This window comes from Prunus avium, chromosome 2, assembly GCF_965620075.1.
Source record: "Prunus avium chromosome 2, drPruAviu1.hap1.1, whole genome shotgun sequence".
NCBI classification, from domain to species: Eukaryota; Viridiplantae; Streptophyta; class Magnoliopsida; order Rosales; family Rosaceae; genus Prunus; species Prunus avium.
Window position 1 is genome coordinate 22,478,969 of NC_142285.1, and position 12,909 is coordinate 22,491,877.

At 36.0% G+C, this 12,909-nt stretch overlaps 1 protein-coding gene and 3 long non-coding RNA genes across 6 annotated transcripts; 2 read left to right on the plus strand and 2 right to left on the minus strand.

The window, feature by feature from the left end:
* Positions 1-2,472: 2,472 nt before the first annotated feature.
* LOC110772322 (uncharacterized) lies at positions 2,473-4,306 on the minus strand. Its single transcript, XR_015833524.1, has 3 exons — positions 4,149-4,306; positions 3,408-3,519; positions 2,473-2,997 (listed from the first exon to the last, which is right to left on the minus strand). It is a non-coding gene; the product is annotated as an uncharacterized LOC110772322 (long non-coding RNA).
* Positions 4,307-5,267: 961 nt separating this feature from the next.
* On the plus strand, positions 5,268-7,115 carry LOC110772324 (uncharacterized). The gene is made up of 2 exons (XR_002529081.2): positions 5,268-5,785; positions 6,713-7,115. It is a non-coding gene; the product is annotated as an uncharacterized LOC110772324 (long non-coding RNA).
* A 527-nt stretch (positions 7,116-7,642) lies between these two features.
* Positions 7,643-9,282, minus strand: LOC148296627 (uncharacterized). The gene is made up of 3 exons (XR_015833453.1): positions 9,014-9,282; positions 8,297-8,372; positions 7,643-7,865 (listed from the first exon to the last, which is right to left on the minus strand). It is a non-coding gene; the product is annotated as an uncharacterized LOC148296627 (long non-coding RNA).
* Positions 9,283-9,428: 146 nt separating this feature from the next.
* On the plus strand, positions 9,429-12,410 carry LOC110767989 (uncharacterized). 3 transcript variants are annotated; one of them, XM_088247869.1, is made up of 3 exons: positions 9,429-9,761; positions 11,015-11,092; positions 12,116-12,410. In XM_088247869.1, exons 1-3 carry the CDS (start codon positions 9,500-9,502, stop codon positions 12,136-12,138), a joined length of 363 nt encoding a protein of 120 aa, XP_088103995.1. In that variant the 5' UTR covers positions 9,429-9,499; the 3' UTR covers positions 12,139-12,410. The 3 variants fall into 3 exon arrangements, with proteins under 3 accessions (XP_088103995.1, XP_088103997.1, XP_088103996.1); XM_088247871.1 differs by lacking the exon at positions 12,116-12,410 and adding an exon at positions 11,328-11,393; XM_088247870.1 differs by lacking the exon at positions 12,116-12,410 and adding an exon at positions 11,493-11,767 and having other exon boundaries at positions 9,433-9,761.
* Positions 12,411-12,909: the final 499 nt, after the last annotated feature.

The window sequence follows — 12,909 nt, forward strand, 5'->3', positions numbered from 1 at the left end:
ATTATTGGGCCCGAATTTGTGGTTAGTTCACATATATAAATATATTTAAATTCAGATTTAGGTTTATAAACCTGCGCAAAGTGTTTATTAACCAAGAACTCTGTCTTTTTCCCTTGCTTGGATAGGTGTTGCTCGCACCCACCAGGACTGATATATACACGAGAGAAAGAATATTAAAGTCCTCTTAACTGGGGCATAGAAAAGAACCAATCCAGGCTAGTACCCCACTTGGAGCACAATGGCTTGAACAGAGGTCCAGAAAGAAGGCGCAAACTTCACAAAATACCCATCACACTCGCTCATACCAAGTCTGTTGGACAGGTCTTATATCCAACAGTGGCACGCCTATAAAGCAGAACCCACGAATCGGAAGGAATCCGGACATTAAGCCCAAGACAGGGCTAGATTGGATTTTTGTCAACCTGATTCAACTTTCAATTTTGTTGAAGATTGAAATAGCATTTGCGTAAGCCAAAAAGATACAATCAGGGCATTGGTGTCGGTCTAGCAGCTTCTGTATTCTTCCGAGCACGCCTATCACGATATTCGGCGAAAAGAATACCTGACAAGAAAAAAGACCAACACGTTCATTTCCACTCCCAGTTTTCTCTCTTCTCACTCTACCACCGAAACCCTAACCAACTCTAGTATTTATCTTTGCTTTTTGTCTTGGACCACGGGTAGAACTTGCTCTTGTAAAGTGACCCTGCAACGAAAGGTGCTGAAGATCAGCAATACTGCCCCAAAATATTCCATCTTTAGCAATATGGAAAAGTTAAGAAATAAGAAAATCTACCCCGCTTTTGTGCCCTCCATTGTCATTGGTTTACTCTAATAGTAATAGCCTGATAATCTAGTCCACAGGTCGCTTATTTGGAATGACATCTAAGGTCCATGCCCTTGGAATGGCTGGGACTCTAATGTTGTGACGTGGGGTTCAAAGTGATACCCTTGGAAAGACATCTTTGAAGGTCGAGACTCTTTTTTCTTTCTGCAGATTCAGTAATGGGAAAAGGTTAAGGTTTTGGGAAGAGAGATGGGTACGTGAAACATAATTTTCTTATCTTTTGCCTTATTTATACATATTATATAGATATGCGTTTATCGCTTGTTTGTGTTTAGACCCCTCTTTTTTTCCTTTATCTTTTTAGGTTTTAGAGAAATTTTTATGGGTGGGAAGTGGGGGAGTTAACCAAGTTCTATTCTAGGAAATGTTGTGTTGGTCCCATAAAGGCATGATAGGAGAATTTGGGAGTTGGATCCTCAAGATCTCTTTCTTGTTATTTTCCTATGCTTGGAAACTAATAGACGACTCTCCTCTTTCTTTTTGGTCCCTCCCATGAATTTGGAAGGCCCAAGTACCACAAAAGGCCTGAGTTTCAGCTTGGATTATTGACCTGTGACTTGTCCCAGTGGGATAAACCCTATTCCTCTCTCTACTGCTCCATGTTCCAGTTATATACATTATACAATCTCAGTCTATTGGAGTGCGTTTTCACTGCCAATAGTAGCACGCTCACAAACAAACACACCAGTCTCTTGGCCAACTCCTGGCCATGCCAATAAAAAAAGGGCAAACACTTTCATATCAAATTCAAGAATATTAACAAGATTAGCAAAAAGAACGATGACCACAATACAAGCTTTCATATAGTTTTCGCTAGACGGCAATTTAAGAAGACTAGCAACAAGAACGAACGCTCAAATTCAAACATTGACAACCATAACAACTCATCAATCCTCCAGAAAAAGCAATACGAAATGTTGTCGTTCCTGTAGAGGTACTTGTTGGAAGTTTGAAAGCAAATGGAGTCCCACATTGGAGAAACCAAAAGGTTTCTCATGCTTTATAAGCATGAAACCTTTACACCAATTAAATAAGAAATTGGTGGTATGATGGACTTGGATGGTTGGCTTGCATGATGGGCTTGATTAATAATAATATTTAATTAATCAAGACTTGGGCCTTGGGCCTTGGGGTCTCTTCAGATAGCCCGAAAATAATATAAATATTTTTATTTTTATTTCCGGATTTCTTTTAGCAGAAGTTAGATTCAAACCAAAAGACTTATCTTTTTGTTTGAATTTTGAACACGAATAAACTGTTATTAACTGCAATTTCGAAGGGGTGCGAGTCTGTTATAAAACAGAAGTCCTATGCCACAATACGTACATCTTTTTAATCCATTTCTTATTGCATTAAATTTTACAAACTGTATTGGAGAGAAACACACCACAGTTCGCCAGAATCCAAGGATCCGGTGCTGGACCCTTGGATTATAGATAGTTGAATCCTGGGAGATAGACGCCTGTTGAACTTCAAGCACTGAGAGGAGGCGAAATTCTGTCTTTAGGACGTTGCGAAATACGCAAGCCTCTATCTACAATAAAAGTCAGTTTTCTGTATTTACTTTCTGTTTATACTATTAAATTATCATTGTAGTTTGCTGCTGTTATATTTCATCTGTGTCATCTTATAATATAAGCCATTTATTGATTTTTCCTAACAGTACTTATTTTACAAACCATAAAGTAAAATAAAAATATAAGTCACTCATAGCAGGAGACATTCCACCCAACCAAAACAACCAAATAACAATACACGTCAACACAACCACAATTAATATTTATACATAGCGAAGCAGAGCAACACCAAGCACACAATGATCAGATGAGAAATGTCCAAATAATTTGGCTTTTTGGGATCGTTGCCACAATCGAAAACCCCAACATGGTGGCTGTCTTTTGATTCAATCTTATTGTCTTCGATGTTGCAGCGTGTCCCTTGAGCACCGTTGTTGCAGCCGAAAACCCCAACATGGTGGCCACCTATGGCGTTAACTAGATTCCTAAGAATGCTCGCGAGCCCCTTGTTGGTTCCATTGGGATTTGCAGCCTCACTTGTTTTGTTTTGTGGGAGCTCTACTTGTTCAGTTCCTTTCCCTGGGCGCGGAAATTTTTTTTTGGCCAACTCCTTGAGCAGTTTTCCAGCTTCATCTATATGATATAGATGAACACATCAGCTCAAGTTAGTTTAGTATTGTTAGAGTACCCACTTGCTATTCACGCGTTAGTGTTGGCATCTGTTAAGCATGGCTGTTAGTTACTTAAGCCTTCAGTCCTTACAATTGTATATAAGCTAAACTGTGCATTGTAATATTCATTCAGTGAAAAACCATATATACAGAAAATCTAAATATATTCTCTCTGTTTTTCAGTCTTCTTCTTCCTTCGTTTTCCAAATACCTCTTCTGTTATCAATCTAGAGACCCATCTTATATGCAGGCAAGGCAAAGATGAAAATGAAAAGACTCTTTCAATAAGCGGACTTTGGGTAAAAACATAAATTCCATACTTAGCATAACACACATTATATATGGTACATAGAACGAGAGAAGATATAGAACCTTGTTTGGGCGCTTCTTCAGTTCTTTCTTTTGGGGCCTCATGGATTGCAGCGGTGCTTGTATAACTAGTAATGAGTTCTTTTCCCATCTCCTTGAGCCGTCGTTGAGCTTCCTTTTGTGACCCATTTTATATGGAAAAAAAAAATTCAAATAAGTGGAGTCAGTTGAAAAACACTCTTTCATTAAAATTGAGATACACCACAAACTCAGATGAAAGACTCTTTCCATAAGTGGAAGTTACTTATTACACAAACTCGTTAGGCATACACACAAACACACTCATAGAATCACATCAAGGGCAACGACGTTGTTTTTCGACCGGAAGACCGAGAGCTAAGATGTTCAATAAAATTAAAATATTAATCATAAAAATTAATAATACATACCTGCAATTGATATATAAAAGGTCAGAAGCAAGTCTTAACCCCTATGGACAATACTTCTGTTCGAGCAATAAGAACTAGATATGCGCTTTGAACGCGAATATATATTTTCTAATACAAAGGAACTTTTTTGTGTGGAAAAAATTTCAACACAAAATTGACAGGAATACTCATGATGAACTTGGAATAGACTAGTCCGGTTAACATTTACTGATGATCAAATCAAGCAACTTTTGTGTGGAAAAATTTTCCTAATTAGTCTAGACAAATTTGGAATAAAAAAAAAATAGTACTACACAAAAGTAGTGGTTCACATTGTGGTAAGAGATCAAAACAACTTTAAAACTTGAGAAAATACCTGAATCGACGCGGAAGGAGATCAAAACCACGATTGAAGTTTCAGATCTGGGTCGTAGGCTAAAAGGGAGACCAGTCAAAAGCCAATAATGACTCTTCTTCGATCGTTCTCTGTGGGCTAAAAGAGATTACGTAGCTAGGGTTCAGTCTTCACCTACCACTCCTATTAGCATGCACCTAAAGAAGGATGTGGTGTGGATACCTAACATTTTGACCAAAATCACGTGCCAGATTACATTTTCACCTACCACTCCTATTAGATGTGACGTGCCATATTAAGACCACCACTAACCTAGCATTAATTGTGAAGATGCATCGAGGTTGGCCTATAACTCCTTGTCCAAGTTAACTTTGGGGCAACAGTACCACACAACCCCCACAAAAAAGAAAAAGTTTGGTGTACTATTAGCTAAAACATAAAACGAAATTAAAGTAAAAAGAGAAAAAATGATTAATTTGTATCGTTATGATTGCATGTTTAAAAAAAATATAAAGTCATGAGAAATTTGACAGAATAAAATATAACATATAATAAATGATTAAATTATTAATAGCATCGACGTCTTTTGTGTATAAAACCCCACATTTGTTGGATTATGCTGGTCGTTAAATTAAGGACAATATCGATGTTGGTAGCAGTGGGTTGCGGATCGATCCCGCTGAAATCTTAATTTGTTTTACATCAAAGTTGAAATGAATGATTGTGGATTTGTATGGGGACGTGAAAGTGTCAAAAGGGTGCAGATCTATAGTTGATGAAAGCCATCCCTGCTGGTACTGTTTGGAAAATAATTGCTACCAAAAAAGATAATTAATATTATCTGAACAGCTCACCATGTTAATTGAAATGAAGTGGGATTGATTATTCCATTGACGAGCGGGAACTTGGAGAAGCATTTTCTCATTCTTGCGGTGGCACTACTAGAAATATGGCTACTAGCCACTGATTATTTAGATACAAATTCATAAAAGTGCCTTGTGATTTTTTTTTGGATACTAATCCTCCCACCATGCCTGTTAAAGGTATTTGATAGATATTAGTGTGTAATACAAAAAAGTATTTTTCATTATTTTTCCTTAATATTTGGGCATTTTATCAGTCCCAACTTGTTATTATCAGTCCTAACTTATCAAAAGAAGCCGGCTCCATTCACAAATAAGGGAAATTGGCGGCTTTGCCCCTGGCGCAACTAATTTATTCAATAATATTCCTATTTTGAAATCAAATCACAAATACCCCATATAAAAACTCCCTATTGACAGTCTATTGCCCATCCTTCACTTAGTTTTTGTTTTCTTCTCATTCGTTGCTCTTGCTCTTCCTCTTCCCCTTCTTCAAACCTCACAGAAAATCCACCTCCACGAATCTCACCTAACTCCATATCCTCTTAGTTATATCTTCCATCTCTATCTTTTCTTGTCTTCTCTCTCTCGTTCTCACCCACGATGATGGAAACTGTCACCTCCTCAGAAACCCTAACCCACATCAGCGATGGCGACCTCACCCTTTCTCTTTCGGCCGCCCTTCTTCACCTCCATCTCTCACTCTCTGTCACCTTTTTTGACTGCCATTCTTCCCCTCCGATTCAACAAATTTCTCAATTTTTCTCAGCTTTCCTGAAATCCATGGCATCTCAGGTACTTAGCTTTTCTGCTTTACTTTCACACCCATATGTTATTTGGGTTTTCTTATGCTTGTTTCACTTTCATATATGGATTGGAATTTTTGGTGCTTAATGTCACTTCAAGTCCCTCCAAGTCAAATTTGAGTGAGATTGTACATAAATTTGTTGAAACATAATTGTGGGTTTAATTTAAAATTTTATCTCTCTTTTTTTAAATTAATATTTTCAGCTTGTGTAGAGAATGTTATTTAAGTAGGATTATACAAAAACTTGTTGAACCAAAATTTTGGGATTGTGCAACAAATATTTCTTTGTTTGTCGTAAGGAATATTATGCTTGAAGCTTGTCCAGGCTAAAATGATTTTGAAGTTTTTCTTTTGCTGATTGAATTTATTACTTAGTTAGGTTTTTATTCTGACAAGAAAATAATTGAAGAAACACAATTATTTGGTTCAATGGTCTCTTGGTTTTATAGGAGTTGTGTGATCTAATATAAAGGAACATTCAGGCCACTAGAAAGTGTTCTGTATCTTCAAGAATCTGTTATGATCTAAATTTGTTTTGTTATGTTTTGGGATGTGATTTTTGAATGAACTACATAAATTGATACAATGAACTACTAAGTGAGCTCTCTGCATCCATAATATTGAATCAGCAATGGTGAGCTTAAGTAGAAGCAAACACTTGATATCCAGTAAGATAATAATCGAAGTTAAATTGTGCAAAGTTAGACTGTGCTTGATGTCCCCCACTTACTTTAATTACACTCCTCTACCATGTAGAACACTTTTTGCAAAGTTAGATTGTACTTGTAGAGGAATTGGATAATGGATAATGGGTTCACCATGCTTTGTTCATTCCACAGTCCACTCTGGAATTGCTCTCCAATTCTTATAACCTTCCTTGTTTCTCTTTCTAAAATTATGTTTCATTGTTGTAGGTTGTTGCAGGCAGATGCCATAAACCATATCAGTTATAAGGCGAGAAAAAAGAGTTCTTTGATGACCGGGAAGAGTGTACAGAGGCATTGTAGTATGACAGCCATCATCATTCAGTGTTTTAGATTTAGGCTTACCTATGAGCTATTGCTAGGCTTATTGCCTTAACTTTTGGTTGTTGTTGGTGTTAGTGCTTCATGAGTTTGCTATCTTTTTAAGAAGGCCATGGAAAATGCACCTTGCATATTTGTTGATGAAATTGTTGTTGTACAACAAAGAGGACCTGTAATTTTTTTTTGTTTTGCCATCTCTTTTGCAGGGTTCATTTGTAGGGTTCTTTTTTTTTTTCATGACGATTGGACCTAAATATTTTGCTTCTGGAAAAAAATACTTTTACTTATATTATATATTGAAGAGAGAACATTATATACATTGTGTTTTGCCCAGCATTTCCCGCATAAGATGGACTATTACAGTTTTTGTATTGCTACTGTATAGCCTCATATTGCCTTAGTATTGCTACTATATAGCCTCCTATTGCATTCTTATTATCACTGTATTAATTGGTTTTTGCTATTTTTTGCATTAATTGGTTTGAGAGTCCTCCTATTTGCACAATACATAGGCAATACAAGCCATATATGGGGGCAATACCTACGCAATATAAGCCATATACATGAGCAATACAAAGGCAATACAAGCCATAAGAGTTTATATTAATTTTTCCTTAAAAAATGACACAAGCTATAAATTGGCAATAAACATACAATACAATGACAATAAAAGGCAATAAATGGTTATACACAAACAGTAAACAAGCAATATATAGACAATATACACGTAATATACACTGAATGTATATAACGTGTTTTCTCAAAAAAGGATGTGACGTCCTTGATGAAATCACATTCTTACACTCATAATTTCCCAATTTCCCTACTATGGAAGCAATGTTATCTCATTACATCTTAAGATATACATAAGAAAGTGGCAAAAAACAAAAAATTTACATCTCCTCTTGGTCGGGAATTTTAACACAATTTATATCAATCATTAAAATTCCAGGACATGTCCTCTTAGACCCGAATTTAAGCTGAAAGTTAGCAATTTCCTCCCCAAAAGAACGCCGCCACTTGAAACAAGACAATCTTCCATCTGTATAAAATGGATAAAAATGCATATTAGAAGTAAATCATTCAATCATAATGGAAACAAAAACATAACATTCAATCACAATTGAAACCAATTTCAAAACAGAAACCATTATCAAAATTCATATAGATTGTTGGCTTTTCTAAATGTCCCAATTCTTCATATGGCAAGCTTTCACAAGACAGTACCATTGCAAAATTAAAGTTCACATTCATGCACACAATTTCATACTACTCAATTGCAATATAAAAGTAATTATAAACATGGGTGAAGTGAATGTGTGTCCTCGCAGGCGAATAAAAATACAAATCAGGAAATTAGGAAATCATCAATAGTGCATTTGGCATTGTTCAAACAATTAAAGAAGCACAGTCTCAGAGAAGAAGAAGAGCAAGACAATGGAACTAGATAAATGCAAAGAGCTGTCAACAAACCTTCAAGTTTTCCAAGAACCCTTTTCACGGCACCAACACAACCTTGGCATGATACCAACCTTGAGGATTGTATAGACTACACCAAAAACAGATCTAGGATTGAATTACAAAAAAATAGAGAAAACAAAGATCCAACATATGCCAACTTTACACTATCAAACGTATGATAAAATATTGGCATCTCATAAAACTTACAAAATCTCCAATCACTTTCAAAAGAAGTAAAGGATTAGAATCTTGCATTTGTTGGTGGTGCTACTGGTTTCAAATTATGGTGTTGGTTTCTTACAGTTAAAACCCACATTACTGTTATTTCAGAGAGCATCTATGAGTTTTATATGTATTCTTACAGGTTGCTCAGAAAAGCCAGAAGTCCTAATTTGATATATCACCTAAGCGATTTCACAGACAAATCACAATCACAAAAGAGTGAATACACCACTTTCAAGGAGGTCTGCATGTCCAAGTCTCAATCACAAAACAGTGTATGCATGATTTCAGAGACAAATCTTAAGTACAAAACAATGTATCCAAGTCTAAGAGCTTGACAACCACAAGAAATAGTTGATAAATTTCATTCAATCACAGAAACAGCAAACAAACCACAACAAAAACCCATTAATGTCTCATTCAAAATAGTAAAAGTAATCACCCAATAATCTCAATCAATAACAGAAACCCAAAAAAAAAAAAAGCAAAACCAATATTAGAACTCACCACAGTGAAGATCGAAGATGAAGGTGTCGTGGCTTTGTGGTGGAAGTTGACGACGGAGGTGGAGAGTCACGATTGTGGCTCCGTTATGGAGGCCGACGACGAAGGTGGTGAGTCACGCCTTGGCTAGGGTTCGATTCCAAATTTGGGGTTCAACCTTGAGGTTCAAATTAGCTCCTAGTTTGAAGATATAACTAAGAGGAGATTGAGTTAAGCGAGATTCTATGGTGGAGGTGGATTCCTGTGAGGTTTGGCAGAAGGAAGAAGAGGATGAGGAAGAAGAAGAGCAACGACTGAGAACAAAAAAAACCTAAGTGAAGGATGGGCAATAAGTTGTCAATATGGAGTTTTTATAGGGAGTATTTGTGATTAGATTTCAAAATGGGGATAATATTGAATAAATTAGCTGCGCCGGGGGCAAAGCCGCCAATTTCGCTAAATTGGAGAGTACTTCTGTGGTGCATCGGCTGTATCGGTACAGCCAGTCACATGGCAGAGGACGGGTCGGACTCGCTTGAATCGTCTCAGAGCTGCGTCGACCTTTCGGACCTTGCGATCGTTGTGTCGTCGTGGGAAGATGCGTTAGAGTTGTTGGGTTGTGCTGCGTTCACGGCAGCATCGGCAGCAGCGGCGGCGGCGCTGATATTGTTGGGAAACGTCATCGTCGCAGAAGCTTCGACTTCGCCTTCGGCGTTTGTACAGAACGTCATCTACTCAACAAGATTGCCATCTTCTCCAATTCCTATTGCCCGTATGTTATTATCTCTCTATTGCTTGTTCATTTTGGCTTTTGTGATAAATTTAAGGTATTGGGATTGGAAATTCATAAAGCAATCAAATTGGAATTTGAGAATTGTGAGTTGGTCAATTTGATAATTATGAGAAATATTTAGAGTGTTCATGTTGAGGAAAATATGAATCCATCATCTCAAATGGGACCTTTTTACTAATTTATAGATTACTTTTCATTTTCATGGATTTATTGCATTGTTTTCTAATTCTGGGAATTGGTGCGTTTCATCTACTAAATCTTCAGCTTTCTGTTATTGAAATACTTCGCAAGTTGAGTAGAAATGTTTAGAAAAAGAACTCTGTGCATGCCTGTGTGTGTGAATTTAAGTAATGTTGGAATGAGGGATTGTGTGCTGTTTTGTGGATTCTTCTTTGGGGGTCTCTTGCTTGGTGAGAATTGTACAAACAGGGAAAGGGGAAGTGGGTAGACAGAGCCAAACTCTCACCCAGAAGCAGCTCCTCATCACTTTCATGTGGTACAACAAAATTTCAGGCCAAAGCTTGACCATCAACGTTGGGACAAAGACAACACCCTTCACCATTCAAATTCAACTTCAATTCACATGCATCTGGCTGGGAGATTTTAGTTCCCAAGCATCTGGCTTCTCTTGGTTGTTGTTTCTTTGTTTTTTCTCTCTTATTTTTTTAATTTATTTAGAGCAACAAGTTTGGGTTTTGTGAATTTTTCTTCCTTCAATTTTTCCCTTGTCCTTTTAAAATAAATAAATTAATATGAGGTTCTCTAATATATTAAATTAGATTTTTTGAATCGTAGCATAAGATTTCATTTTATTGTAAAAAAAATTCATTCATCTTAGTCATCAAAGAAAATAGAGCATTGAGATACCAGTTAGAGAATAAGAAAAGAGAGGTTGTGGTGAGGTTCAATCAGGGGTTTGGGTTTAATGGTGGTGGAGGTGGTGGTGGGAAAGATGACAGAGCTACTGCTAGAGTTCTGGGTAATTTAGCTTTGGCTGTTGGATTGATTTATCTTTCATTTACTGGGCAGCTTGGTTGGATTTTGGATGCAATTGTTTCCATTTGGGTACTCTCTTTCATTTAGCAACTGATTTGGGGTTCTTCTCACAAATCTTAGTTCCTTTACATTTCTTAAAAAAAACAGGTAGTCTAATATAATCATTTTTATTTTTGACTCTGACATCAGCATGTAGGATTATATCTCTAATGAAATTGATGTTTTTTCACATCCAGCTCCTTGCAGTGCTTGTAGCAATTGTTGGTGTGGGTGCTTTTCTGTGGTGGGCAAGGCAGGATATGGTTCAAGACAGTGTAAGGCTACTTCTATTTTTTCTCTTGCTCACTTCTTAAAGCTCATAGTTTTCTTTAACTGTGGTATCAAAAATCTATTGTTGCCTAGTGAAAACACAACCCAAGTTGTTGAGTGCCTTAATTTCCATTCTCTCAATTTGATCATTCCCTCTACCAGTTTGGCACCTACAAGTGACTAGTAAAACCTTTTTTATTATTTATGTCAGGTTCAGTTATTTTTTTTAAAATATATTAGGTCTTACATGATGTTTTGGCATTTGCGGACGGTTAATTTATCAATCTACAGATCTTCTAGTGGATAGTGTACTGTGTACCGAAACGCGCTATGATTTTTCTTTTATTTGGAGTTGACAATTAAGTAATATTGGCGTGCTCTTGATTTCAAAAAACTGTATCACAGGTGCTATATAAACAGGTAATCTGGATTGGTGTTAAATAGTTTCCATGGATAGGCATGTAGAAATCTTTTGTGTTATAATCAGTTCATTCTTTCCCATGTGAGATGTATCAGATAAATGTATGATATGTATAGGATGTTTGGAAAAGGTTTGAGTACGCAAGTGATACTCTTTCATGTAACAATTCACGAACGCTTCATCCACATCTTGTAATCAAGTAATGTCAGAGTAACATCCTGAGGGTGATTTTCAATTGTGAAGTTTTATTTATTTCTTACTCTGATGTCTTTTGCTTTTAATGAACAACAACCATTGTTCCCATAAAGTTCCATATAGTGAGGACTTGAGAAAATGGTTATGCACCATATGTTGTTCCCATAAAGTGCCATATAGTAGGGATGAATTTCCCATAAAGGTTTTCTTATACTGTGTTGCTCGTGATCTTCTAAGTGCTAGATAACTTAGTTCATTTTGAGTATTTTTAGTTTTAAATGTAATTTTTATTGTGATTTAAATATCATGTTACAATGGATAGATTTGCAGGTTGTATGTAATTATATTTATTTTAATTAGTTTGCAATTTCTATTTTCAATTTATTTTTTAATATATTTATTTTATTATTAGGTTTAGCTTGGTTTTGCTTCTGAATCAGTTATGAAGCTTTGCAGAAGTGAATTAACAAAAATTAACCAATGCCCTTTGGTTATGTTGGTCGTTGATTGATTGCAAATAAAACAGATGGAGGAAAGGGTAATTGTACACCGCTGTCTAGTTTTTGTATCATGGGACGTGCAATTGCGTAGTCTCTTTAAAGCCTAAATTGGAATAAAATTCATTTTTAATGACTTTTGTAAACCAAGATATGCAATTGCATACCATTTATGCAATGGTCGACCTTATATATGCAATTATTACCTTTTGTACAAACAAATGTCACTATCTTGCTTTCTCGAAGTACACAAACTAGTGTAGATTTAATAAGCAAGTGAAACTTTTTCAAGTTTTTGGAACTCAAATGGTTGTTCGAGTTCTTGGAACTCAAATGGTTGTTCAAGTTCTTGGAACTCAAATGGTTTTTTAGGTTTTTATACTCGAGATCGATATCTTAATCATTACCCTTAACATGGATAGTGATGAATCCAATTTCTGCATCTCACAAAGGTAAGGTCAAAGATTAAAATATCGGTCGTGCAGATAATATCGGGCCTCTAATTTACGGATATTTGGGGGAATATGTCGTTATTGTTTTAGGTATCAGAAAAAAGTCAACAAAAATGACAAATACAGGAGTTGAAATACGTAATTTTGGTGTAAAATTTTTATAAATGTTATGTACATGATCAATGAATGTATTGAACAAATAAAACTCAAAATTTACTAATAATAAGATATACATATGATGAAATATAAGTGGTATG

Coding starts and splice junctions, on each gene's coding strand:
- LOC110767989 (XM_088247869.1), top strand. CDS start 9,500: ATGGCAGAGGACGGGTCGGACTCGCTTGAATCGTCTCAGAGCTGCGTC. Junction 9,762..11,014: donor TTCTCCAATTCCTATTGCCC/GTATGTTATTAT, acceptor TTTCACATCCAG/CTCCTTGCAGTGCTTGTAGC. Junction 11,093..12,115: donor AGGATATGGTTCAAGACAGT/GTAAGGCTACTT, acceptor TTTTATTATTAG/GTTTAGCTTGGTTTTGCTTC.